Source organism: Perna viridis, chromosome 2, assembly GCF_037379345.1.
Source record: "Perna viridis isolate PV_CMFRI_1.1 ecotype Kerala chromosome 2, ASM3737934v1, whole genome shotgun sequence".
Taxonomy (NCBI): Eukaryota; Metazoa; Mollusca; class Bivalvia; order Mytilida; family Mytilidae; genus Perna; species Perna viridis.
In genome coordinates, this window is record NC_142446.1 from 11,208,892 (window position 1) to 11,236,887 (window position 27,996).

General features: G+C 31.7%; 2 protein-coding genes across 6 annotated transcripts in view; one reads left to right on the forward strand and one right to left on the reverse strand.

Annotated features, from left to right (window-relative positions):
* LOC148623625 (zinc finger CCCH domain-containing protein 14-like) overlaps positions 1-4,053 on the forward strand; it is a 60,827-nt gene extending 56,774 nt beyond the window's left edge. For all 5 annotated transcript variants that reach the window (XM_088565570.1, XM_088565567.1, XM_088565569.1 and 2 more), the window contains one exon: positions 959-4,053. In XM_088565570.1, the coding sequence (XP_088421696.1) occupies positions 959-1,009 (51 nt within the window). In that variant the 3' untranslated portion in view covers positions 1,010-4,053. The remainder of the gene's footprint in view (positions 1-958) is intronic.
* A 3,508-nt stretch (positions 4,054-7,561) lies between these two features.
* LOC148623626 (phospholipase B1, membrane-associated-like) lies at positions 7,562-26,370 on the reverse strand. The gene is made up of 13 exons (XM_088565572.1): positions 26,213-26,370; positions 25,630-25,739; positions 24,167-24,218; positions 20,056-20,114; positions 19,508-19,575; positions 18,629-18,672; positions 18,303-18,411; positions 17,869-18,004; positions 16,088-16,245; positions 11,313-11,493; positions 10,399-10,497; positions 8,871-8,936; positions 7,562-8,380 (listed from the first exon to the last, which is right to left on the reverse strand). The coding sequence occupies exons 1-13, from the start codon at positions 26,262-26,264 to the stop codon at positions 8,090-8,092; spliced, it is 1,425 nt and encodes a 474-aa protein (XP_088421698.1). The 5' UTR covers positions 26,265-26,370; the 3' UTR covers positions 7,562-8,089.
* Between the last annotated feature and the right edge of the window lie 1,626 nt (positions 26,371-27,996).

A 27,996-nucleotide genomic window follows, 5' to 3' on the forward strand; every position in this document is an offset into this window, starting at 1 on the left:
GGTATCCTTAACAAAATGAATGTTTGGATTTATGATTGGTTAAAAAACATGGCCGCCTTTACTAAAAATACAACATAGGGGTCTTACAGTAGTTTTTTGGATATATCTCCAAAACGGTTAGGTTTGGCTAGTATTTTTCAATTGCTGAAATATCCTTATTATAATGTCTACAAGAGTCTCCAAGGGATCAGAGTTGTCAGACGACTCCATGTAAGGGTTATTGCCCTTGAGAGGTGGAAAATGACTTTTTTTTACAGTTTTCAGCCTATATCTTGAAAACTATGATAGATGGAATGAACCTTTCAATTGTTGAAATGATTCTTATTATAAGGCCTACAAAAGTCTTCAGGGATCAAAGTTGTCAGATGACTCCATATGAGAGTTATTGCCCTTGAAAGGCAAAAAATTACATTTTTTGCAGTTTTCAGTCAATATCTTGAAAATTAAAATAGATAGAATGAAACTTTCGATAGATGAAATGATCCTCATGATAAGTCCTACCAAAGTTTCCATGGAGACAAATTTGTCGGACAATTTCTTGTTAGAGTTATTGCATTGAAAAGCAAAAATTTAACCAGGTGAGCGATTCAAGCTCCTGGGAGCCTCTTGTTTCTCAATTTAAGTTTTGTAATTTTAAAACCAAGCCATAGTAAAGTTTGTAAATAGCAGTAAGAAAAAAAATTTAATTTGGAGACAGTTTTATCTTTTAAAGCACCTACTTCTTTGGTGAAATAATGATATGATTCTAATCTGGAATTACTTTATACATTTTAGAAATAATCTTATAAGGTCATGGTAAAAGTATGGAAACAGGAACAAGTGAGGTTATTTTATCCTCCATAGCCTTTTATACTTATTTTTTAAAATCCTCAGATGTAATAATTAATAGATACAGATATCTTGTTTGAAATTGCCTAAGTATGAAAAAAAAACTGTCTCTTACATTTGTATTTTTCAGTGTGATGAAGCTAAACAAACCAAATGTAGTCACAAAAATGAGAACCAGTAGTAAACCATCATGACCAGGGAGGTTGGAACAGGATAGAGTATAGTTATTGATTGGTATTCAACTGATTCAGTTGGAGAGTCAATGAATGGTTATAGTTTTGGAGAAATATGGATTTGTTTGTCCTGAGATCAGTGTATACTGAGATGTTACCATCCAGACCTGTGCATTAAAACATTAGAGAAATAATTCTCTGCTCTTTAACTGATTTATGTTATTAAAAATTGTGATCTGTTATATTGTTGTACTCACCTAGAACTCCGGTAAAATTAAGCTTATGATATGTTTCACTTTATTGTCCCCTTTCAGCAAATGCCAAAGGAGACTTAGGTTTGCACTCCGTCCGTCCATCCGTCTGTCCGTCAGTCTGTCAGTCACACTTGGTTTTCCGGACTTTTTTTTGTAATGCCTCATCCAATTGATTTCATATTTGGTATATAGTCTTATCATGACAAGTTACAAGTTAAGTTCGAATGACATTATGGTTGAACGATTTTTACAGAAGTTATGGCCCTTGGACATAGAAAATTTCATGAAATTTTATGTTTTTCAGACTTTTTTTGTAATGCTTCATCCAATTGATTTCATATTTGGTATAAAGTCTTATCATGACAAGTTACAAGTTAAGTTGAATGACTTTACGGTTGAATGATTTTTACAGAAGTTATGGCCCTTGGACATAGAAAATTTCATGAAATTTTATGTTTTCTGGACGTTTTTTTTTGTAATGCCTCATCCAATTGATTTCATATTTGGTATATAGTCTTATCATGACAAGTTACAAGTTAAGTTTGAATGATGTTACAGTTGAATGATTTTTACAGAAGTTGTGTCCCTTGGACATAGAAAATTTCATAAAATTTTATGTTTTCCAGACTTTTCTTTGTAATGCCTCATCCAATTGATTTCATATTTGTTAGCTAGTCTTATCATGACAAGTTACAAATTAAATTTAAATATTATTGCGGCAAAATGGTTTACATGGAACTTATGGCCCTTTGACATAGAAAATTACATAAAATTTTATGTTTCATCATTTTGATGCAAATTGCTGCTGTCATTCTAGAGTTATTTGCCCTGTAATTCATAATAACGAAGTTTTTTTTCAATTTTCCAGGTGATAGAAAGAGAATGTCTTTATGCAGCTTTCTGTAATGCAAAAATGTTATTATCTACTGTAAAATGAAGCTCAGGTTTGATTTTGATGGAATTTGCTTTTGCTGGTCAAGAGTTATTTTCTCTTGATTGTTAAAAAATAACACCATCCACTGTTAGTTCACATATATAAAAAAAATCTCATAAAGGCAATGAGTTCAAAGGCCGAAAGGGGACACTGTATTGCATCAGCATTACTGTCAGAATGCTTGTATCCATCAACTATGTAAAATTAGAAGCATTTTTTTTTGCAACCACTTGAAGACGTCTTGACTATTTTCAATTAATTTTGACAAGATTTATCAATTAATCCACTTTAATATGGTCTTGCTCTGTTCAACCAGATGGCATTAGAGCCCATTTTAGCTTTTGATTGGCTGATTTTGTGTTACTTAAACTATTAATTCAAATATTGAAAGAAAGTTTCAAGTCCATTCTATTCTATTCCATTCTAGTCAAAACCATATCAAGTGTCAAACATTTAATCATATTCCAAATTCAATGCTGTATTTAAGTGTGAATGAGATGTTGTGTTACATGTAAGTGTGAATGGTGTGTCCATATTTGCCCAATTGTTTGGATTATTTGCACTAAGCTGCTCACCGCAGATAATTTTATTATGTGTACTTTAATCTTATCAATATTTGACATGTTTTTGTTAGAATGCTTACAGCAAGTTATGTGACATCATTATAACCCAGATATTTTGTGATAAGAGAAAATAGCACAATGAATGTTTCATGACATTTAGCATCAAATACTGTATTGGTTTTTTTTATTTATGCTTCGGGATCAAAATACCTTATGTCACCAGTCTATCACTGGAACCTACTATTTCTGAACACTACACAAAAATATAGTCCAAATGTATTTCCTTTTATATCATTCAGTATCTCTTTTATAACAATTAATTATGTTTCTTGCAATTTATCAGCCCAATAATAGTTTATTATTTATGCAAATAAAATAAAGATTTGGTCTTCATATCAAATCAAGATTTGAGGGACTCCTTTTCGGCCTTGAAAGATATTTAGTAATAAATTTACATTTAGGGAATTATTTCTTGCAGTATTGTGTCTTGAAGGATAAAATGAATTAAGTATTGTCATTTGAACACACTTAAAAAGCAAATTATCCATCCTATTACAATATTTTACCATTTATAAACAGGAAGTGAAGAGCAGTGATTTTAACCAAGTAACATTGTCTGGAAAATTAAAATTGATAAAAGTGTCTATATTTTAAAAATCTTGTGTTAAGGAAATTATTGTCTTAAACTGATATTAGTTTTATTTAAGTATAATTGTTATGTAGGATAAATACTCTGTTGAGCTTTTGAATGTAAATGCACATTAACTTATGGATAGATTTAAAATTGGAGAAAAAGGTGACATGGAACAAAATTTGTAAATTTGTGTGAAGTTGGATCAGTAGTATAGATTGACTCTCAGTTCATACATATTTAGACAGTTCTTAATAGTATTTAAAATGCAATGTATGATCACAATTTTATTTAACATTATATAAGCTTTGAAACTTTGTTCATGCTACAATTTTTACAAAAAATCTAAAACCACTGGTTGTATCAGCACTTTGATTACATAATATAATGTAAACCTGGTTGAAATGATTGTAGATGACTGAGGGATGAAGTATTTTCACAACCAATCTTTGCAGACTTTAACTATATGATTTCAAATATACTGATAAGTAATATCAGTGAGAAGTCTTGTAGATATCATAACAGTTAGAACCGTTGTCAAGTTTTGGTTATATTTTGTTTTGTGTAGACTACTTGTTAAAAGAGTTGAATAAATTTGTTGATATATTTTTGTCATATATCTAGATGAATAACTTAAGTTAATAAGGAATAAAATTCCATACGAAATGTGGTTCATGTATGATTGATAGTAATTGGTAACTGTGATGAGATGGAAAGTTATGTGTATCTAACTGTCCGAAATTTCCATATATAAATTGTGATGGTGCTAATCAGTTCAATTTAGAAAAGTAATACTACAAAGTCATTGCTGAAAGTTATAGAACAGAATGAGGACCTACAGTTGTCAGTTTAATGTAGATTCCTATACTATTTGAATATTAAGGTAGTTTTGCTAAGACCCTTATACTATGAACTGCATTGAAAACTATGTGTACCAGAGCATATGGGTCACCATTTCCATATACAGGTGACAAAGGTGTTAGCCTTTACTTGGGGAAATTCGTGGATAGGAATTTAAATTTGCATGTTCAACGATCCTTTGGACAGCCATGAAAGCTACTGAAAGTGTTGTAGAGGAAATATAAAAGCTTGGAGACCATGATTCCAGGTAGCTTCGACATGCTCTTGCATAAAATATGTATTCCATATGTACAGTCTGAAAAGCTGCCAGTTTTAAATATACAGGCATCACATTTGTTGTCCAGTTTAGTCATGGGTTTTTCTCCTTCGTCGATAAATAATTGTTGGTAAAGATATGAGCAGGGGTATCAATGTCTAGTATTTTTTTATCTCAACTACTTTGGAATAAATGTCATCTATGAAGCGTGAACTAATGTTTAAGATCCTGACCAATTGCCATTATGTTCTTTTGATCCAGATCTGCCATAAAGTTTGTTCATGAAAGTAGAGGGGCAAAATATGCTCCCATTGGTATAACGTCTATACGTTCAAAACATCATCACACTACGAATATGTTGTCGATAGAAAATCAAAGCATTTTGACAAAATAATCCTTGTTTTTACATGGTCATTTAGACTCAGTTTTAACAAAACAAAAGAATAAGAAATTTTGAGCATAAGAAGAAAGGATTTATTCCACAGTGTTTAGGGAAGGCGAAAGGGTGCTCTCAAAAAAGATAACCCTGAATAGTAAGCTTCTTAAATAAAAAAGGGGAATTCTCTTTTTTTATGGCTTCAACAGTGGAATACTTCCTCTGGAAAATAGTTTAGGTTTCATCGTGCATCACTTAAACAGACCATCTTCAACTGAAGCTTCTTTTTAAATCTATAGAATACATGCAAGGCAAAGTTGAACATTGAAAAGTTCTGAAGATAATAAAGTCAGATCAGCAGTAGTTGAAATAGGAACAGGGGAAAAAGTAGTCGGACAACAGCAGTAGAAGCTGTGGACGAGTTGAGGCATTCCTCATATTGTTGGAATATTGGTTGCGGAAATACAAATAATGGAACTTAAAAAGGGTAGTTAATGGAAGAAAATTGACTCAACTCTAAGACATTGTATGGTACAAACGCATGAACCATGAAGGAGAAAGGGGAAAGCCTACAAACAAAATCAATTAGGACAAGATGGTAAACAGACCAGCGCACAGTGACCTGGACAAAAATATCCTTCGTTGCAATTGCACTTTTTTCTGAGGTCAGTCTGTGATGTGCTACCAACACTAGAAAACTCCATGGAAGGACTCTTGCACAAACACCTGTGTGTCCATTAGCTTTGTTGAAATAAAGGAACATAACTTATCCTCACTTCTATCGTCACATTCTACCGGATATTGCAAACACTTATGAAAAGGAACTGCAGAACAAATTCAAACAACAAAACGCAAATATACACATATCAACTGTGAGAAGCAGCAAATAGACAAAAACGATACATGTTATAATACTTAACCTGACAGGAGATTGGAAGTTATTTGCAGATCTTGACCGGAGGCTGACATTCTCCGAGATATTTCGAACCAATCCTAGACCAAGAAAATTGAAAATGCGATATGCGCCTCGTTGTTGATATAGATGGCAGACATGTAGCGATTCTTTAGAGGTTGGATGTAGAGGCTTTACTGCAGTCTGCGTGGCGAATATTCTATGCATAAGGAGAGAAGCTGACCTAGACCAACGGCAACCAAGAATTTGACATATGCAGCAAAGATATACTAGTAACTGGATACCAACAATCAATGCGTAGAGGCGGATCAGCACTGTAGATTCCATTATTGAGAGTGTATCTAGCTAGGGATTCGAAAAAACGATGTTGGTGATTATCACGGTTGTACCTAACTAACATTTTAATACATGTATTGTACATGTCATTCGTGTAATCATATCAATTATTTGTAGTTTGTAAAATACATAGCATTCCTTTCTATTAAAAACAAATATTGAAATACGATAAACTTATTATATATTAATTTGGACAGATGGTAAAAAAACCTAAATCATTATACATGATAAGATCAACACACTGTAACATTATCCTTTTCTCTAACATTATTATCTCTTTTTGAATATAGACCATTTGAACTTCGTTTTATTTAATCCAAAAATGGGCGGCAATTGAAAAAATCTCTACACATGGCTTACTTTACCATATCAACGAGTTCCTAGATTTCAATTTAAGGAAAAGTTTAATTTCGAGCTGTGATTTGGATCGTCTTGAAACGCATACCGAAAGTGGGAAAACAGATTTAGTATATCATTTTATGCTTAGAGTAATCAAGGGAACAAAGATTCGAGCGGAAATCACAATGATATATTCAAAGGATAAAATCTAGACAATAAAACTAGAGATCAAAGGATCTGGCTAAACAATAAGATTAGCTATAATGTCAACCTCATAAGAATGAAGGAATAGGCCAGTGAGTAGCGGAGCACAATTTGTACCCATTAGAATGCCGAGCACATCCATCCCAATTGTCGATAAAAAATCCAGCTTTTTGACATGTTAGAATATTTCTTTACAAGGTATGGAGAATCTCCAAGTACTACGTATATGTATATAGGAGTTCCATCCTTTATATGGTAACAACGATGTATAATGCTTTTGAGAGTGGATTTCATCTGAGTATGGGGAATAGTAACATAAAGAGTTGTAAAAACTTAGGTCTTGATGCTATTATATTCCGCTATAATCAGCAAAGATGGATTATTGCATTTTTGTCAAAATTATGTAATTTGTTCTGTTAAGTTTGATTCTTCAATGTGAATCCGCAGATCTTGAGAACAGTTTTTTTGTGAGTGCAAAATCTCAAAACCAATACATCCTGCTAAACTGACATTTTGAGCATTTAACAATACCATTGAAAATATGCATTTTAAAGATTAGTCAATAGGAGATACATTTTTACGTCAAAACACCATTTTGATGTTGGGTTTTGACCCTTAAGGTTAAAAAAAGAGGCTAGAAAAAATGTTTTTCGTTCCCCCATAATAATCTGAAGACATAAAAAGTGACACTTAATCAAATAATGATTACATAGTTGCATGGATAGATGAATAAAAATGATTCCAATAAAACTTCTTTTCTTTGACAATCATAATATGTCTTTTGATATTTTTAATTTTTCATTTCAAAGTTCACTTATTAACATGCTGTACAATGGAATGATTGTCACTATCTTCATTTTCAAAATATTTTTATCCAACAAATGACAACACAATACGTTGTTTGACCTTATATTTAACATAACGATTAAAATGATGCAAAAATAAATACAACATAATAACGGTTCTATAAATCACAAACATGACAATAATTTAATCTCAAACGGGCATTTCTATCATAACTGGTAAACATGGTATAACTTTGCCATGCAGGCAACAAACATTATTGTAATCAATTGCAACAAAATCATGAGATCAATTGCAGTTTTATATAGTATCATTATGTAATTATTCTCGTCACTAGTACTTAGAATCGTGCCAAGTTTGATAGGATGAACAAAATTTAATTACTTTAGGAATCAGAACTATTTTCTGATAATTAGGAATTTATAAGTTCACAAGTGTCTTGGCTATTTTTTCAACATCAGAGTTAATGAACAATCTACGAATGTTCTAAGGCTTTTAAGCATCGAAGTACCGCATAAATTATTACAATTATAATCATATTAGTTATTTCACTTCCGTGCCGTTTTATACAGAAGTAAATGAACTAAAAAATAAACACCTATGAGATTGATTAGTTTTCATATTTCAGTATATGTAGGAGATACTTCAGACAAAAGACATTTTTCCTCCAACTTTTGTGAAGATTTCTTTTTGAACAGGTAAATTGTCATAGTAACAACAACAACCAGTAAAAGTCCTCCAACAACACTTCCAAACATTGTAGTGCCACTAAACTCACTGCTGTCCTTAGTATTTTTTTGGTTCGTGTTAAATTGTAATAAATTTAGTTTATTGTCATTTGTAGTCTTTCTTTTGCTGGTACCTAATACTGGTGGACTATTCTTCTTGGTGTAGAAGTACGGATTTTCCTGAAATACAGTGAAAACGAGCATTTCAATGGATAGGCAATAATAATAAAATAGACGATTTCACTTTTTCATTATAATACAATGGACGATGTCACTTCATCATTATAATACAATGGACGATGTCATATCATCATTATAATCCGTAAGACGATGTCACTTCGTCATTATAATACAAGTACATAAGAGATGTTACTTCTTCATTGTAACACAATAGAAGACGTCACTTCGTCATAATACAATAGACGATGTCACTTCTTCATTATAATACAAAAGACAATGTTACTTCGTCATTATAATGCATTACACGATGTCTGTCATACAATAGAGGATTTCTCGCCGTCAAAATGATAGAACAGTCGACGTATCTTCGTCATCATAATAAAAAAAAGGCGATGTCTCTTGGTCATAGTAATAAAATAGACGATGTCTGTCCGCCATAATAATATGGTAGATGTCTCTTTATCATAATAATTCTACTTAGTAAACTTACTGTGTCTGGACATTCAGTTGGTTCTCTTGGTTTCCAGTATCTTCGTTTCTGACCAACAGGCTCAATCTGGAAAAAAAATCACATCTGTGTAACTTCTACCTACTTAATAATTAAGTGTTCATTTTCTACAAATCTGGTGGTGTATACATAGGCAGTTCAAATATCTTTCAAATTCGAAGAAACGATTACATGTATATCATTATGTTGTTCACAAAAACTTTTTTTCTGAAATCTCTATTCTTCCTGTAGTGAATTTGAATTATCAAAAACATCTTTAATATGGTCATAGATATTCATAAATCTTGCAATTATTGATATCAATATTTTTTTCATATCTCGCAAAATGTATTTATATTTTACTTCAATCTATGCTGAGTGTGGACATTCACAGAGTGTTACAGATTTTATAGTAAAAAGATAAAATAGCTACAATACTCAAATTTAGCCATCCAAAGGATAAACCCTAAAGAAGATATGAAAAAACTATGCTACAAAAACGTAGATCCTGTACAATATGCGGTTCTGGTGGAATTGCAAAGAGGTTCAATGATGCATTATAACGAAACATATTTATTTTCCCTTACAAGTTTTGTATAGCATTACAATAATGTTTAAGTTCTGTAACAGTCGTTTATTTTTAACTGTTCAAAAGTTAGTTATGGGGTTTATTTACACATGTTTTAATAAAGGAGCAACTATTTGATTTTTTATTGGGGGGGGGGGGGGCTAGGAACAAACTTTACGTCCTGGATATTTTGTGTGTGTGTGTGTGTTAAACCTATCCTGACTTTTTATTTTTTATTCCAGCCTATCCTGGATTTTTTTCATGACATATATCCTGATTATTTTCAACAGATGCATCATGCCTTTTTGTTTTACCCAAATGGTCATCCTGGATATTTTTACCATATGCTACCATCCTGCCTTTTCTCAAATTTAATCCTAGCCTCCTACACCCCCACCCCACCAACCCTAGAAATCAAATGGTTGCTCTCTAACAAAATCAACAGTTTAGGTTTAAGTGTAGTATTGGAAAATATAAGTTTGAAAGTCGATTTCCAGATTTCTAATCTTTTATCAGGAATTAAGCGATTCTAGTTACTATTTTATGATTTATAAGTCATTCATCACTCTAAGACATGCTTTAGATATTAAAATATTCCGTATTGAATCACAATCGGACCTGCTTTGGTTGCTTGTTATGGAACCTTTTTGTTGTAGCTCCTCCATAACAGGTATTTCCCAAAAGTTTCTTTCGAAAGCCAATCTCCAAATATATCTTCATATAAATCATTCATTTTCCTTCGTATGTTTGAAAAAGTAATCAAGTGAACCAAGACTTTAGCGGAAATTAAAAGAATGTAATCCGTGGACAAAGACCAGTCATACACAGCAAAGAACATAAAATAACCAAAAGAATACATACAAAGTAACAAAAGTGAATGAGCAACTCGGGCGCCACTCATATGTGAGTTTTGGGTGGAATCGTTGATGGAGCATTAGGTTTACATATTCAAGTAATATTTACCATATTATCCCATAATGCACCAGCAGCAGCTTCCTGTCCAAGTTCACTGAAGTGAAAACAATCTGGAGCAAAGTAATCTAAATCAGTGGACCCATCAGACTACACAAAAGAAGAAATGTGGGGTTCAGAGTTCTATTCTAGGACTGTTATACATTAAGGAATAAGGAGTACATTTCAATCAGAAAAAGTAATTGTATTTCTCTTAAATAAAAGACCGAAAATTGTTTATATGTTTAGATCCGGGTCAATATCAAGACCTAAATATCTAAAAACATCTTTGATTATAACATATGTTTATTTTTCATCTGCAATTAAGAGATGTTTTGTAATAACTGGTTTGATCTTTGTCATTTCCTTCTATTACATTAAATTGCTTTGCACATTGTTAACTAAAGCAACTTAATTCAGCATATTTTTTTACAATTTTCGCAAGTAATATAGAAATTAGAGTAGTTCCTAATGTACGACATTTTAATTTGACATAAATAAATATTGAATAAAATCCCTTTATGTTTTTAAGCCAAAGTTAACTGTTAACCCTATACATCACAGTTCAACATTTTTTATGGAGAGGTATTGTACAAAGTTGTGTCTATAAGAAGCAATACAATGGTTAAAAACACAGCTTTCAAACTCGGTTTATCAATGCAAAACATACTTAGGAGAAACCGCTTCTTCTCAGTTTTGTGCCAAAATACATCGTGAACAGGTTAAAAATTAAATGACATTTTTACCATATCTAACTGTAATGAAAATGATAAAATTTACTTTACACCTTTACTATTGACGACTCAAATTCTAGTATCAACAATTTTTCCTTATGATTAAAATCAGCAACAACCTACAGTAGCGAACAACACATTTTACAAGCGATAACAAATATTTTGGGGATATGTAAAAAAGTAAAAACTTACATTAACTGGAATTTTTGTTTCAGTAAAGAATGGTTGACTAACTACTGTAAAATCACCCCTTGTGTCATATCTACCAGACTGTATTAGATTCTCCAGACCAGTCTGATAGGCCAAAACAAGTTCTCGAAGTTCTTTATGGTTCTTGTCACTTCCAGGAAAAGCACCACATTTACAGGTAAAGCTACATATATAATATCAATGCACAATATCAACAAAGTGCAATTAACTGTGTTTCATGCTTTTTAACTTTTCAACAGAAGTCGACTTTTACGTGTAAAAGGCGACTATTGCTTAATAGGGTAACTCTCGTTTTGCGAATAATCAAAGCTTTCAGAGAAAAACTGGACCGTGGGTCGCAATCGTCCAACGTGCGTGATGACCGCAACGTCAATAAAGGGCTAAAAGTGATTAATTAACTGCAAACAAGTGTCCTGTTTATACATAGTATGTATATAATCCACGTGAAAAAGGGTAGGCAAAGCAATCGAGCATACTAGTATTCAAAGAGATTAATTAATAGCCGAAAGGTCGATGAAGTATGATTTCTAAGGTTTGAACCGAAAGTTAACATACTAGGAGGTTGAAACACTATAACTGTAAACAAGAGGCTCCCAGGTTTATCTGGTTAAATTTTGTATTTCAAGGTCAATAAATTTAACAAGCAGTTGTCCCAAACTTTTGAATCAGAAAACTATGGTAGGACTTATTATAAGGATCATTTCAGCAAGCGAAAATTTCTTTCTATCTATTATAGTTTTCAAGATATTGGCTGGAAACGGTAAAAAAACATTTTCATCTTTCAAGGGCAATAACTCTTACAAGGAGTTGTCTGACAACTCTGATTCCTTAGGAACTTCACTTTTGTAGGCCTTGTAATAAGGATTATTTCAGCAATCAAAAGAATTTGGCTAAACCAAACGGTTTTGGAGATATATATGCGAAAAACTACTCTGACCCCTATGTTTAATTTTAAGTAACGGCAGCAATGTTTTTTTTTTTTTTTTTTTGGCGGATCAAAAATCCCCACACCAGTTCTATGCAGGTTACTTTAAGGAACATTCATACCAATTTTGGTTCCAATTGGTCAAGTAGTGGAGAAGATTTTTCAAAGAAGTAACATTAAAGATAGCAAAAAACGTCGAAAAATGGCAATAACTCCAACATGGCTTAACAAATCAAAACGAAAATTTGACCATAAATAGATCTCATCATGCTGTACACTTTTACTTGTGTCAGAATTTGGCTAAACCTAACGGTTTTGGAGATATATACGAAAAACTTCTGTCTGACCCATATGTTCTATTTTATGTAACGACGGCCATGTTCTTTGATGGATAAAAAATCCCCACATTAGTTTTATGCGGGATATCCAAAGGCACATTCATACAAAGTTTGGTTCCAATTGGTCCAGTAGTGTCAAAGGAGAGGATTTTTGAAAAATTGAGCTAAAAATCACTAAGGAAGGATCACGGAATGTAAATACCATATGTATTCTACATAACAAGTAATATCAAAAATGAGATGATACTCGATATCCTTGCAAATAGTGATTGAAGATATACCAATTAAGACAAATTGGAAAACATACAGGAAAAACAATATTGTAAACTATGATTACAAAAACCACCAGAATATATGTAAACGATCGATCATAGCAAGATTTTCTTCAGTTTCGAGAATATTTCCTACGAAGGAAGTACTGGCCATATTTGTCGACAACTTTAATCTTTCAACCACAAAAGCTTAAGGTATCGAGATATCATTTGGCAAAGTATTTAGTTTGGCCAATATTTCCAGATCAGCAGCCATTCACAAGCCTCTTAGTTTCATAAGAAATAATTGCAAATTGGAAAGAAACGACAACTGGTAACGTCAATATTAAAACATTTAAGGCATAATAGCTCATTAATCTATTCTTTGGAGCTGCAAGATTTAAGTCATCACTATAGAAGTTTTATGGTCGTCATCATGAACTCGTGGATCGTTATGGTGTATCCATCTGCGCCATGATTTGTTCAACGTGTCATAGTTTTCCTTTCGTCTTTCGACTACCCCGGACTTGACATTTTGTGAGCAACTCCGCGGGTGTTTCTAGAAAAACAGAGGACGCTTACCCTACCGGTACACCTGGTCCTGCTCCAAGTTTTTAATGAAGTCCCAGTTGCTCATTTGCTTTTGTTACCTTGTATGTGTTATTTTAGTTACTTCATGTTCTTTGTATGTCTGTTTTCCATGTCTGGTCTTTGTCCCTGGGTTTCATTATTTTGATTGTCGCTAAAACCTTGGTTTCATTGATTACCCTTTGGATTATATTTTAATTGGGTCACTTGGGTCTATTACCACACAAGTAAGCTAATTAGGCTTCTTGGATGGTACGCTTTTTCACAAAAGTACGGAGACAAAACCTGGTACAGCTTCGGTCTTTTATAGAAAATGTCATTTAACTAAAGGAGTTAATAAACAACATATCCCAATACTGTTTCAGTAATATTGTTTGCTTTAAGTTACCTTCGAAATAAGGCTGAGTCCGAGTTGCTCCTTTACTTTCGTTACTTTGTAAGTATTAGTTTGGTTATTTCATGTTCTTTGTTGTATATTTCTAATTTTCCTTGTCTTGTCTTTGTCCCGGGATTACATTTTGTTTTTTATTTCCACTAGAATCTTGGTGCTCTTGATTTCTCTTTTATCCAGTGAACATATTCATTTGTCAAAGATTGCTATTCCAAATGAAATAAATCGTTTACTAGACCACAGTTGTAACAGCTGAAAATGGTGTTTGCATTCAAAATTACATGTTTTATTAATTGTTTATGACATATGTATTGTGATTATATACTAATTTCATTTCAGGTACAAATTCAAAGTTTTGTACACCTACTTTATCATCGAAAATACGTTATTTTGGAAAGAAATGACAAAAATCACTTTATCAAAAAAAAAGATAGGGTAGTTTTGAAATAAACAAGCCATTTCTCTGTATTTTGTAAGCCTTGTTGAAGTTAATTCCTGAAGTTTTTATAGGTTCCAATAGAAGCAAAATACAATAAATAAAACAATTTTGGACTTTAAAGGGCGACAATTCCTGTATATTTACTACCTTTCCATTACATATTTCAGGTTTCAGTCTTGTATTCTTTGCCACATAGACGTCTATAGTAAACCTTAAGTTTTCAAGATGTTTTTAAAATAGACAAGGAGTTTCAATCTAACTTTTGACCATGTTTTTCCATTCAGGAAATGTCCAAAATAATTTATAGACCCATTTTAGAAAAAAAAAGCCCGAACTTCGGTACATCAGGACAGGTCGAACTAAAATAGATTTTCACTTTTCTTTTGGGTTCATGAAATAGACCCTTTTCTGAAGTATATTTTTCATGAAAATACTGTTTTTCTTGTGTTTCTATAATTATGTTCAATTTCCAAAATAAAGACAAAATACCTCTGTCCTCCTGCTTTCCTGTGAATTTTTGTCTTAATTTTAATAGAGGTACCCTATAACAGCATTAAGTCAAATATCTCAATTTTTGCAAAAAAAGACAAGTTTTGAAAGAAATAATTTAGTAACCTTTTTAAACATGAAAGATGGTCTGTATTGATAAGACAAATGCTTTAACTATTCTGTGAATAGTCAATTTTTTTGCCTCATATTCACAAAAAGTCAAGTTCGGACCCCCCTTTTGTAGCCTTAACACAAGGGGACCTCTTGATAATCTAAAATCTGCTTACTAATACAGCCAATTGGACAAAGTTAAAGTTCTTGTTTGCACAAAGGTAAAATAGAGTCAAAATGTTGTATATTTACCATTATTGTAATGAAAAAGACATCTTAGTTGCCAAAAATGCTGATTTTCAGTCAACTTTCGTACCCTGAGCATGCATAAATGTACTCCTTAGTTACATAAGAAGAAATAACACAGATACAGATAGATGTTTTGCAAGAACATAAAATAACATGAAACATCAAAGTTCTACTTACTTCACAGACTATTAAAGAAAAATCACTTTTTATATGTCGTTACTACCATTTTATATAAGCCGCATTAGAATTTGAGTGGAAGTACCATTAGAAATAGTCATGTATGAGATGAAAAGTGGTTTATTGGTCAGTTTTCACTTTATTCAATCAAATGGCTGTAGTACAGTACTACAGTACAGCAGTTGAAATAGAATTGAAGTGAAAATGCAGAAAAATATTTCAGTTTTTATATGTCATGTGTAACAAGTGCAATTCTACCGTTTTCAAGTCTCTACGCCAAAAATCAAATCTGTTTAAAATTCAGCAATTTGAGTCACCCAATTTATTTCTTATAAAGTTGTGTTGAGAAAACTTTTAATAATAACAATTGCAATCCATTGCTTATCTTTCAATCTAATGGCTAATTTCCAAATTTAGTAAAAATATGCAAAAAAGTGAAAAATGAGGCCTTGCATTACTTTTCTTCATTAAAAGTTGCTCCATTTAGTATAAAATATGATATATTGTTATTTGAAGATAATTGAAACTCACTTACTAAAAATCTCACTTTCCACTGAAACTGGTTATCAGCTCAGAAATATGTAATACAAGACTGATACCTTCAATAAGTCTTGTTATCAGGATAAAACCAATGAAAGTTACGTCCTTTTTGAAACGGTTTGGAGGCATTTGCATCGAAAATTATAGCGTAGAGTAGATGTATCGTATATATAACTTTATATATTTACCCGCACTTGTTGTTTTTAATATATATATATGTACAATACAAACTTTTTCCATATAATAAAGAGATACTTACTAGTGTAGTGTATCACAGACAATATTTTCATTTAACAACGGCACATTTGCTATGTCCAAAGTTTCCACAACATTAATGAAGGCTTTGGGTAACTCTTTATGGAAAATATCCAATGCTTCTGTTATATATCCTATGTACTTCTCTACTGTATATTCTGGCTATAAAAAATAAAAATCTTAAGATTGAGTCTAATTTGGCAAGGTAATTATTTGTTCAACAATGACTGGCAATGTCTGTCTGAGCCAGTAAACTCAATACCACTTTAATGAATAAATTGCATTTTTTTATATTTTGACTGTCGACATTGTCGCAAACCACGCCCACTCCATATATCATATTTTTGATATCCCTTAGGATCGGAAATCAATTCTCAGCAAGATACTAGCAGGATGCTCCAAGGATCCTGGTGGTTATCATGCAATGATAAGTTCTTAAAAATCAAACATTTATAGAACTGGTTCTTACAGTAACAGGGTGACCTATTTTCTTTAGCAGAGTATCATTAAGAAACTCTTTTTTTTTTACATGAAGTTCATTGTCTTAAGTTGATTATTACTATATATTTGCAATGTGATCAAATTGCATCCCCTTTTTTGCATAGAGATTGAATTCAATAAGTCTACAAAATGAATGATTAGGATATTTCCAAAAATTATTTTTATATTGTTTATTCTTCTGAGTGATAAAATCAAAATATAAGACTTAAATTGGGAGAAAGTGAAATGTTCAAAAACTGATTTTTCACTAGCATTTAATTCATGATAATAACTCTTGTCATTTGTTACCATAAAGTTTTCTAACTTATATTCATAAACTATTAATACTGAGTTCTAAATTGTGCAAATGATAATTAACCTGATTAACTGTGAAGTATTCTCCTTATATGAATTGGGACCGTTATAATTAGTATGTTTATGAACTATTTTAAGGTATAATTCCAAGTCATGCAAAGATATGGCATCTATAATTTTGTATAAAAATAGATCTCTACAGATTGGTTCTCCGGATATCTATCCAAAAAAATGTTCATTTATACTAACCATTTGATCAGTGAAAGATTATCCAAGAAAGCCCCTAATATGATGTCGAAAGCTTGCAATAATGCTTGGAAACTTCAAGCATTAGAATACATTTAAAGCACTTGAAAGGATGCTTTGAAATTTGTTTTAAGGTGAAATGCCAAGGAATATTGCACTAATGGTCTTAAAATGTGTGCCTTTCTCTAATAAAATTTATTATACTATTGCGATCTGTAGTAACAAAAAATATTTGACAGGAATAAATCAAAAGACAAAGCAAACATGTACGTTACTAAGAGATAAATATCGTTTTAAAACATTTAAAAGGTATTACAATGAATAGACCAGATTTTTATTTTCAAAATTATAAATGAAATGAAATATCAAGATTGGTTGGTTGATATGTACTTAAACAAATATGAGTTACTTTGCAAGAAAAAAAAACATGTTGAAAAGGCCTTCAGATGATATTTTCCGAAAACACTGTGTGAATAGTAATATACCCAAAATTCTACACACAAATAAATAATTAATAAGGAGCCCCCTAATTTAAGCTTATTTAAGCTTCATCACTATTTGAGTAACAGTTATTTTTTAATTGTTTATTAAATCATGATTTTACGGTCATTAAACCATCAGGATCCTAGAAGCACCCTGCATGGATACTTGAAGGATCCTGCAAATAATTTATTATCGACCCCTTATTTGTATGTGAATAAACCTTCTTTTCTTGATCTTTAAGAAGAATCCTAATAAACGTACTCTATCACCACAGTAATTACACAGATCATTGCCTCCAATAAACATGGTAATCACTTTCCAGTCTTTCTGAAAGTCAACACCTTCTTCACCTGCCTTCATTCTTTCAACTAGAAGCCTTGCTTGGAATGGCATATTTCTATGAATAGAAAATATGTTTTACGAATATTTAGGTCACATGTCATATGTACGTATATATATACTATATAATATTAAACAATCCTCACATGTATGTTAGTGTGATACCTTGCAGAGTCAAGAGCCTTTGACAGTTTTATGATTATACCCAAACAGACATAGCAACACCTACAATATGTGCTTCTAGTAATACAGTGCTTAAGATCGTTTTATACTACAAACAAGTGCTCAAAATCATATCATACAATATCATAACTTTGTGAAATAAAATTCCAGCGTAATCATTACATTTATACTACCTTGCTTCATTTCCAGGGTCTGCCACATTTAAATGAGCATTCTTACTTTCATAATCACCACTCTCAATCGAAAATCCTTTCAACTTTGGGTTATATCGCTTAAGAATATCTGAAAGGAAAACGGTCTTGCCTTCAGCATTTTTAATTGACGAATATTTTTTTTAAGATCTTCAAAAACAACATCATGTTGGAGCTTTAAATACTAATGAAGAATGAAGAGAATCAACTATATTTTTAATGAATGAACCAAGTTGAAGTTTTTAAAGTATTATAATTACATATGAGGTATTAAGCACTTATAATAGTGAAAATAAACAATGTCTTACTTGCTAATGTAATATGATCTTCCACGGTGCCATCTCCCCCGACACTGAAACGTAAATAAATCATTAATATTTGTAAGGCCTTTGTTAGTATAGTTTTTATTATTTTGTGTAAAGAGGTCATTCACTATACAACTCTCTCAATGCTTATTATTTTTGGGGGTTTTAGAACGAACCGGTATAAATACTTGTAGTTTAGTCAAAGAAATTTTTTTACAAATGTCGAGTATTAAACCCTTTCCATAACATTACACTGACTAATTCAGTAATATAAACCACGTTATCTAAATTTAACTTCTATCTATGTAAAAACAAGATAGTTCAGTCGATAAAAAAATCATGACATCAGTGTCAATATCAATGAAAAATACCTCTCTATAACCTGTGATGTTATGAAAATTTAGGAATAATTCTCATTAAAAACTTGCTTAGATATATACCATTTCAGTTTTAAAATGGCAGTACACAAAAATTGATCTCGCATGCCTCCCAGTGAAACGCCTGTACACTCTATTCGATGCTGCATGTCTCCTAGTGAAATGACTGTACACTCTATTCGATGCTGCATGCCTCCTAGTGAAACGGCTGTACACACAATAATCGATACTGCATGTATGTTTTTCAGATCACCTCAATGAGAGTCGTCTGATTTGTCCCAGTTATCATTCTTACCTCCATGGCAATTGCCTTTCATCTCTCAGTAATTCATCTGACCTAAATGACAGTCGTCAATTATTTCTACTTGCATGATTCATGTAACTTCCATGACTGTCTCGGTGATCATTCTAATAAATTACCTCCATGATAGTCCCCTGTCCTGTCTCGGTGATCAATCCTTACCTTCATGATAGTCCCCTATCCTGTCTCAGTGAACAGTCTTACCTCCATGATAGTCCCCTGTCCTGTCTCAGTAAACCAATAGGAGTTTTTGCTGTAATTCCTGTACCTGCCTGAAAACGTGATATATGTATTTATTTGTAACTTGGGGGAACAACTGACGGGTTGATGGGTTGCATTATAAGCTACTAACTTATATTCAAAGTAATTCAATACAGCTAAAGGATTATAACTGTTGCACGTTCATTTTGCCATTTTCTTCATTGTTTATTTTATCACAGTCGTAATTAAAACTTAATGGATTGTTTGGCACTTTCTTTCGTATCATCGAGAGAATTTCTTTTAACTCTGTTCATTTAATGTTAAAGGTGGTTTGGATTTTTACTTTAACACAATGTACGTTTACAGGATATATTTAATGACACCTTAATTAGAAAAAGGCTATATACTAAGATAGATAAAAAGATAGATTGTTTATTAATGTCTCACCACCAATATAAACATAAAATCTACATAGATTATAGTGTAATAAAACATTTATTAATGTCATTCTTAAAAGAAATATAAGAGACGTTTAAAAACTTGAGACTTACTGTAATCGAATCACCAATTGCGCCTATGACATTTATATCTGCTGGTGTCAGCTCATGTACTAAGAAGTAAAAATGATGCCTTAAACATACATTACAATTTTAAAATATGCACATGCAATTGTCTACATTCCTATAATGTCATACGTCTGATTTTTTTTCATATTTGTACTAAAACAAAAGCGTCTTATGATAAGCATGACGCTTTTTTCATGTTCAAAAGGAAAGTTTTTAGGTGAGTCGCATCTTCTAAAAAGTTTTATAAAAATTCATAACTTTTTTAATATTTAGACCTTATTTCAGTTGTTATTTTAATCAAGTATGCAAGTATAAATAAACTAGAGTCAAAATTTCATAGACAAGACAAGACGAAATAGTTTATTAAAGTCTCACCTCCCACATAAATATACAAACAAATTTAATAGTATATGCTGACATTTAAAACATATGTTGAAAAATAATATAAGTCGTGCAGTGGCTTTGTTAAGCGCAAATATGATTAATAAATTAGTTAAAAGGTCAGAAGGTACTGAATACAACTGAAATACAAATAAATCGCAAACATTCTTTGTTTTAAATTATTACGTTTTGCTTGTATTTATTTGTAATTAGTTTCTCTTAACCTTTTAAATTAAGCTATTTTTCACTTATATTTTCTTAGAAAGTGAGCTTTTTTACATTGGTTTTTGAACCCATTCGGCAATGACCTTTGTCTATATCTGTATATATACACGAGTGTTATTGTTTGACTAGGCTATCGATTGATCAGATTACACATCAATCAGTTACACAGGCAGTAAATATGCAATAAATACATTCTTGATAATTGGCTATTTAGGCTAATGTGACGTTGAAGCATGTTTCGAAATCACATGATATAATTGGAACGGTCATGACCCTTTTTAATGTAAGAGTAATCAAGGGAACCAAGGTTATAGCGGTAATCAAAAGAATGCAATCCAGGGACAAAGACCAGACATGGAAAACAGACATACACAACAAAGAAAATAAAGTAACTTAAATCATACATACAAAGTAACAAAAGCAAATGAGCAACTCGGACTCCACTAAAAACTGGGAGCATGGACCAGGTGCACCGGTAGGGTAAGCGTCCTCTGCTTTTCTAGAAACACCCGCCGAATTGCTCATAAAAGTCAAGTCTGGGGTAGACATACGAGGAAAGGAAAACTATGACCCGTTGAATAAATCAGTTTTCATGGTGCAGATGGATACACCATAACGATCCACGAGTTCATGATGACGACCATAAAACTTCTGTAGTGATGACTTCAATCTTGTAGCAACATAACCCTGTTCCAGAAGCGTATTTGTTAGAGGTCTAGCGCGATACAAAAAAGTCTGCATAGTTTCGACAAGCTCTGGCATAACGTATGAGTTGTGATATGAACACTCCATACGCAGGTGATGAAGGGATGTTGCCACAGATGAAAGGAAAGTTGACAATTTTGAATGAAACGTCATCATGTTTGTCGTAAAGTTTGGTCAATAGTTTTCCTTTACCATCGATTTCTAAGTGTAAATCAAGATATGAGGCTGACTTCAAAGTGTCTGTAGTATCCTTTATCTCAAGTTCTTTTGGGGTAGATGCGATGTATCAAATCCCCAAAATTAGGATTGTTTAAAGATAATACGTCATCTGTATAGCGGAAGGTGAGATTAAAAGATCTAGCCAAACAATATTCTTTCTTTCGGATCAGATCAGCTATAAAGTCAGCCTCATAAGAAGGAACACAATTTGTTTCCATTGGAATGCCGACCGTTTATTGAAAAACACGTCCACCACACTGGACAAATATGTTATCGTTTAAAAATTTCAACATTTTGTAAACATCTTCCTCTGTATATTTGGAAAATGATTTGGATTATTTCTTACGACGTATGAGGAATCTCTACCAAGAACTATATATTTGTATCTAGGTGTACCATCTTTTTTGGAAAAACAACGATGTATAATGTTTTTAAGCCGGGATTTTAACTGAGTATGGGGAATAGAAGTATACAGTGTCAAAAAATCATAGGTTTTAATGCTATTATATTCAGATAATAGTCTTGAACTGATTGTCTCCAAAAGATCTTTCGAATTTTTCAGGATCCACATCGAATTAATACCACTACGGGAATTACAAGTGTTGTGGTAGGACTACAGACCTTCTTTGACAGTTGTGAGTATAGAAGTTTTGAAAGAGATTTGGTGGTACATTTTGCAGATCCAGCTATGACACGTTGTTTGTATGGATTCTTGTGGAGTTTAGGATTCCAGTACATAGACGGTAAATCACAATCATCGTCGCTGATAGAAAGACCAAAAGAGGATAGCACAGAGTTATGGTTTTCCACAATCTCTTCTTTGGAGAGTGTGGTGGCAGTGTAAGTCTTATCACTGCTGTTATTTTCTACGTCTACCTCTGATAATAAACATTGGATGTAAAAAGTTTTGCAGATAAAAACAAAATAGTTGTGAGAGTGATCAAGGAGAATTGAGTTCAACACAGCTAACGAATTTAGCTTGACTCCTCCAATAAGGCCAATTAAGAAAATGCTTATATGTCCGAAACTTTCATAAGAATCTGCAGGAAAAAAACGTATTTTGAAAAAAAGGAACTTCGTGTTGAAACAGATAAAGAAAAGTACACAAATTAACAACAAAATTCGATGAAAATGGTATCTAGTTGGTTGGTACCAGGTTATAATATGAATGATGAAATTAACCCCAAACAAAAAAAGCATTTTGATTACGGATTAATTATTAAATTTTTGTCCTGAAATCTTAGAAATTAACTTAAATTGATTTTAGGGATATATGTATTCAAGTAATATTTGACTTTATTGATCATATTGTTATATCCAACGAGAATATGCCTATAACACACGCCGTACGAAGTTCAAACAATCACTTCCTTACTGCATACGTCACTTCTGACATAACGATTTCGGGCCGCATTAAGGATGTTCGCGGTCAGGTTCAGCCATTTTTATTAGATTTTCGGACTCCTCTGGTTTTATCTATTTCACAGCATAAATATTTTTGCCCAGTGTCCCCCAGTTTTTTTTTCACATTTTCATTTAACAAACCTTAAAATATTATTTTGGAAGTTTTTGTGAAATCCTTGTTATTTCTTCGGTGGTTTTATTAGGTAAAACCTACTACGACAAAACCTATGAAAAAGTTAGAGACAATATTTTCCCCGCGAATATTTCAAATTCACATATCTCAAAAACGAGCACACTGACCCATCTTTTTTTTTTCTTCTTATATTGATCAAGCATGAAAGATCTTAAAAGATTTCACAACCCTTTGAAATAATTGTTGTTCTTAAATAGACCAGCAAACATTTTAACATAAAAAGTACGTTGCTGACGGCCCGTCCTTAAAAAAAGTAATGTACAATAAGTCAAATTTTTGAACAGGTTGTACACAATAAGTGTTTAAGTGTAAACTGACGAGAACCTGTTCAAAAACAAATATTTAAAAAAAAAGTAATATTTGTTTCGTAAGACAACCCATGAGGACTGTCACTACCAGATGCTAAGGTACAGATTAAAGTTTATTTACCAGTTCAAGTAAGACAACTTGATATAATTCATATATTTTGTTTTTCGTTGATTATTTCAGCTCGGTATTGGGTGAAATTTCAAAGAAAGATCCAGATAGGATCTCAAAACTTGCAAAATGAGCTGTACGCATTTGTCTTGATAGCAATTATTTTAGCACCATCTAGTTTTAGGTTTTCTGTCAGTTACCATTAAAAAAAAGAGTTAAGCTCAACAAAGTTCTGTTTTCAACGAACATTGGTTGGTTACCAATTAAATAGTGTTTAAGATTTTACATAGGTGACAAAATTAATAGATTAATAGATGCATTGAAGACTTTTTAAACAGTTATGTAGAGATTCCTTTAAGAACCTATTTAATTGCATAACAGGTAATTTTATGTTTTCTCAATATACAGTCTTTTAATGTTCTTAAAATCCGTTTTTGTTTTTTTGTTTTTGTTTTTGTTTTTTTGTTTTTTTTTGTTTTGTTTTTTGGGTTTTTTTTGTCAATTAGAAATCTATTTTTAAGTTAATTAGAAATAAAGAACCTTTATACGTACCACTTGTTGCATTTTTGTTCAATCTGAATGGCATGCAAGGGAAATTATCATTCTGAAAAAAGGTAAGCTTTACATGTTACTAAAACTAAATATTCAAAACGTCCGAAGTGGCGTCGATTTCCCATTGGTCCGACTTTTTTGCATACGTGATAAAAGATATTTTCATGTTTTGAACGCCAATTAATGTCTTCAACAGTGCAAATACAAATACAGGTATTTTCAATTTAATCACGGAAGAATATAGTTTTAGTTTTTTTTTTTAAGTCCAGAATAACTGCATGAACAATATTAGATCTGCAGCAAATCTGGGGTCATGTCAATGAAAGTAACGTAAGATATGTCTTAAGGCATGTCTTAGGAATAAAATTAGGATGGTCTTAAGACATGTCTGAGATACGTCGAATGGTGTGAACCGAAGCTATCATAGGACGATCCTTACTATGATCATCCTACGATGGTCTTAAGACGATGTTATGTTTATTTTGATATAATGTCGGATTATTATTAAAAACTGAATTGTGAATATATTGAAAAGGTGTATATATCAAATATATAATATATACAGAGCATTGGAAAATTCTACAAAAATTAACGCCATTAATTCTAATGAAATTGTTGTCGTTAATGTAATATATACAAGTACATGTACAATTTAAAACTAATACCTACCAGTGATCAGTTTGATACACATAAAAGATTCGAGCAGATGTCCACTCGATATCATTACCTTTAATTTCAAAAGTCGTTAAACACGTATTGCACGAATAATGGGAAATAATGAGAGGAGCCCATTTTTTTCAGAAAATTATATTGACTAAAGTTATAAAATATATCGACAATATCTTAACAGAATGTTTTACAAATGGAATAGGAGAATATTTGACTCCAAGTGAATGCCGTTAACAGTGGATGTGAAAATAATAATCTGATGGATTATCTCTGTCCCAAAATACTCTATTCCCTTCGTTATGAGACAAATAAAAAATAAATGTATAAACAAATAAAATATTTGTATAAACAAATAAATAAAATTATTTAATTAAATGTAAACAGTCTTTATTTCGTTATTCCTTAAATATACAGTTATCATCGTTTGTTGTTATTCTTTCAAATTATGACATCTTAAGTTCATCGTAAGTTTTAGGAGTATCCTACGATCATCTATCGAGGTATCCTAACTTTAGGACAAATTTTAGGACGTGTCTGAAGTGAAGATAATTTTGTTGACATGACTGAGGAAAAAGATGTGTCATAAGACCACCCTAAGACACGTCCTATCACTAATAGAACCCCTGCTCCTCAACCAGACTGAATTTCCTCTCTAATGAATATTATCATCAAATGTTTTACCATTTATATGAAAATCAGAAACACTTTATAGGGTGGAATAGGTGAAAAAAAACGGATGACTTTGCTCATGGATTGAAGAAACGCACTTAAGTTGGTTATACATTCATACTGACCTTTGTACTAACTCTGTGGAAGTTCTTAAGGTGATCATGAAACAATTTCACAAATGTTGTATTTTTAGACTGTTTTTCCAAAAATACTTTGTACTCTTCAAAACGCAAACCTATAAAAGCCGAATACATATTCAAATTACGTCATTTAAATAAGATGGAGCAGAATATTAGATCCATTTACGTTCAAAATTACTGTTGAAATCCATACTATTAACGCATTAATTTTCGCTATATATGCAGTGGACATAAAAGCACGAAAAAAGCACACACAATATCGATTTTTAACACCCTAAAATGCATATCATCTCTTTAAACTGCGAAAATTGATGCCCGTGAATATTTTACTTGACAGAATCTGCAAGCATAAGATACAAAAAAAAATTAATACGTTAAACAGTATATTAAATTGTCCGTTAGTAAAATACCAATCAACATTTCAGTATTTAAACAGTTATTCAATATTCCCATATTATAATGTCATTGTGTAAGGTGGATTTATTTATTGAACTGACCAACCCATCCCAGACGTTTTCAGTTTTTTACTAGTATTCTTATGTTAGGAAGTAAAAAAGTTGATACTCACCAAATGTGCTTGATACTCCCAACAAAAGGAACAGCAGGTGAATTAATTCCATTTCTTCTGGATTGTACACGATTATTAATACATTATCACATGATGAAACTGTTATAAATAGCACTTAAGATAAACTGATATCTATAACAATATATGGCTGCGTAGACGACTTACATTTAACATTTGAAATACTGCAAGGAAATTAATATCAATACACCATATTTTAACTGTTTAAATATGTGAACATTAAATAAACATTAACTCTGTCATAAAACTGCTTTATTGTATAGGTATTCTTTATTTTTCAGATTAGGACTCAAATTGCAAATATAAACAACCAGTGAATAAATATATTGAACTTGACATGTCTAACAAATCCTACTCATTGTTTACTCTAGAAAAAAATTATGTGGAGTCCACATCTTTCGTTCTGGGTGGATAGTTGACACAATATTTCAAATAATTTTGTAATATTCCTATTCTTAATTCCAAATCAGTAAATAGGCGACATTTGCGAGACTTAAATCATTTTTTTCCATGATTCTGCTACTTCTAGAAACGAATTTGTAAGGGAAATGTGTTCAAATGAAAGCTCACAAACGCACAGTTACATTCTAAGACACGGCATATTGAATTGGGAAGTTACAGGGTTTTTCCCCGTTTTTTCCGAATATAAATGGAACTGTATTAGGAATCGATCGTTTAGAGAGAGGAAATTTTTAGATTGATTGTCACACAAAGTCCTTCTCCCTGATTGAAACTCTTCATATCTTAACAAAAATTACTTTGTGTGGAATAAAATTTTAGGATATTAGGGAAGTTTATAAAGATGCTTAGAAACACGAATGGCTCAAAATCGTTCTGTCGGACGTGACGTATTTCGAAAATTGATTGTTTGAACTTTTGACGCAGATGTAGGAAATCCAACATATTCCCGTTGGTCAAGACATTGATAAAATAATAAAATTATCAATAAAGTCAAATGTTATTTCACTCCTCATATACAAAGCCTAAATTCATATCATTATTGCCATGGTTTTACCACGAAAGATTTTTACTACAAATTATAATTATTACCTATTTGTTTATTTTTTTCAACAATATTTTAGATGATAAAGACTATGCAGGAAAATTGTACCGTGCAATAAAAATGCAAAAACTTAAATTATTACACCGCTCTAAAACATGTTAGCTGCCTGGTTTAAATCTTTATTTTTCGATATTTGATTTGATGGGTGGTTTAATATATTCAGTTTTATTAATCTTCGGTTTAAAAATCGCTACAATTTAATTGTATTTAAACTGTGTGATTATTGGGAGAGAGCAAAGACTAACACTTTAAGTGAAATACAGTTTGTTTTATTTTCAATGAATGTATCATCCAATAAACACGGGCTATAATAACTATTAAAATAAAAGAGAAATACAGAAAACTTAGCTTATGTATTACAAATCATAAATGTCTATTGATAATTATAAAAGAAATAAATCTGTTACTTAGTAGTCATATTAATTTGAGTATTACTAATTATTAGAAAAGCTTTAAATACATTTTGTAAAATTCATGTTGATATAAAATTGGATTAGGTTTTGTACTATGAACTTCCATAGTTTCTTTTTTGTGAGTTAGTGTTTAGGCGAAATTTTCATTTCTTTAAATCTTCGTGACTAATTTCTACGTCCAGACAAACAATCATTCATAGAGACTCCAAAACCAAACGGTCATTGATGGTGCTAGAATCCGGAGTTTCCTGCAGATATGAAAAGTCACCAGTGTATGTTGTAGATCCCGA

Excerpts from the sequence above, each read along its gene's own strand:
- LOC148623626 (XM_088565572.1), bottom strand. The coding sequence starts at position 26,264 with ATGGAATTAATTCACCTGCTGTTCCTTTTGTTGGGAGTATCAAGCACA. Across the intron at positions 16,246-17,868 it reads GTAATTACTGTGGTGATAGA|CCAGAATATACAGTAGAGAA; the intron begins GTACGTTTATTA and ends TATTTTTTATAG. Across the intron at positions 11,494-16,087 it reads GTCTGTGATACACTACACTA|CTTTACCTGTAAATGTGGTG; the intron begins GTAAGTATCTCT and ends TTATATATGTAG.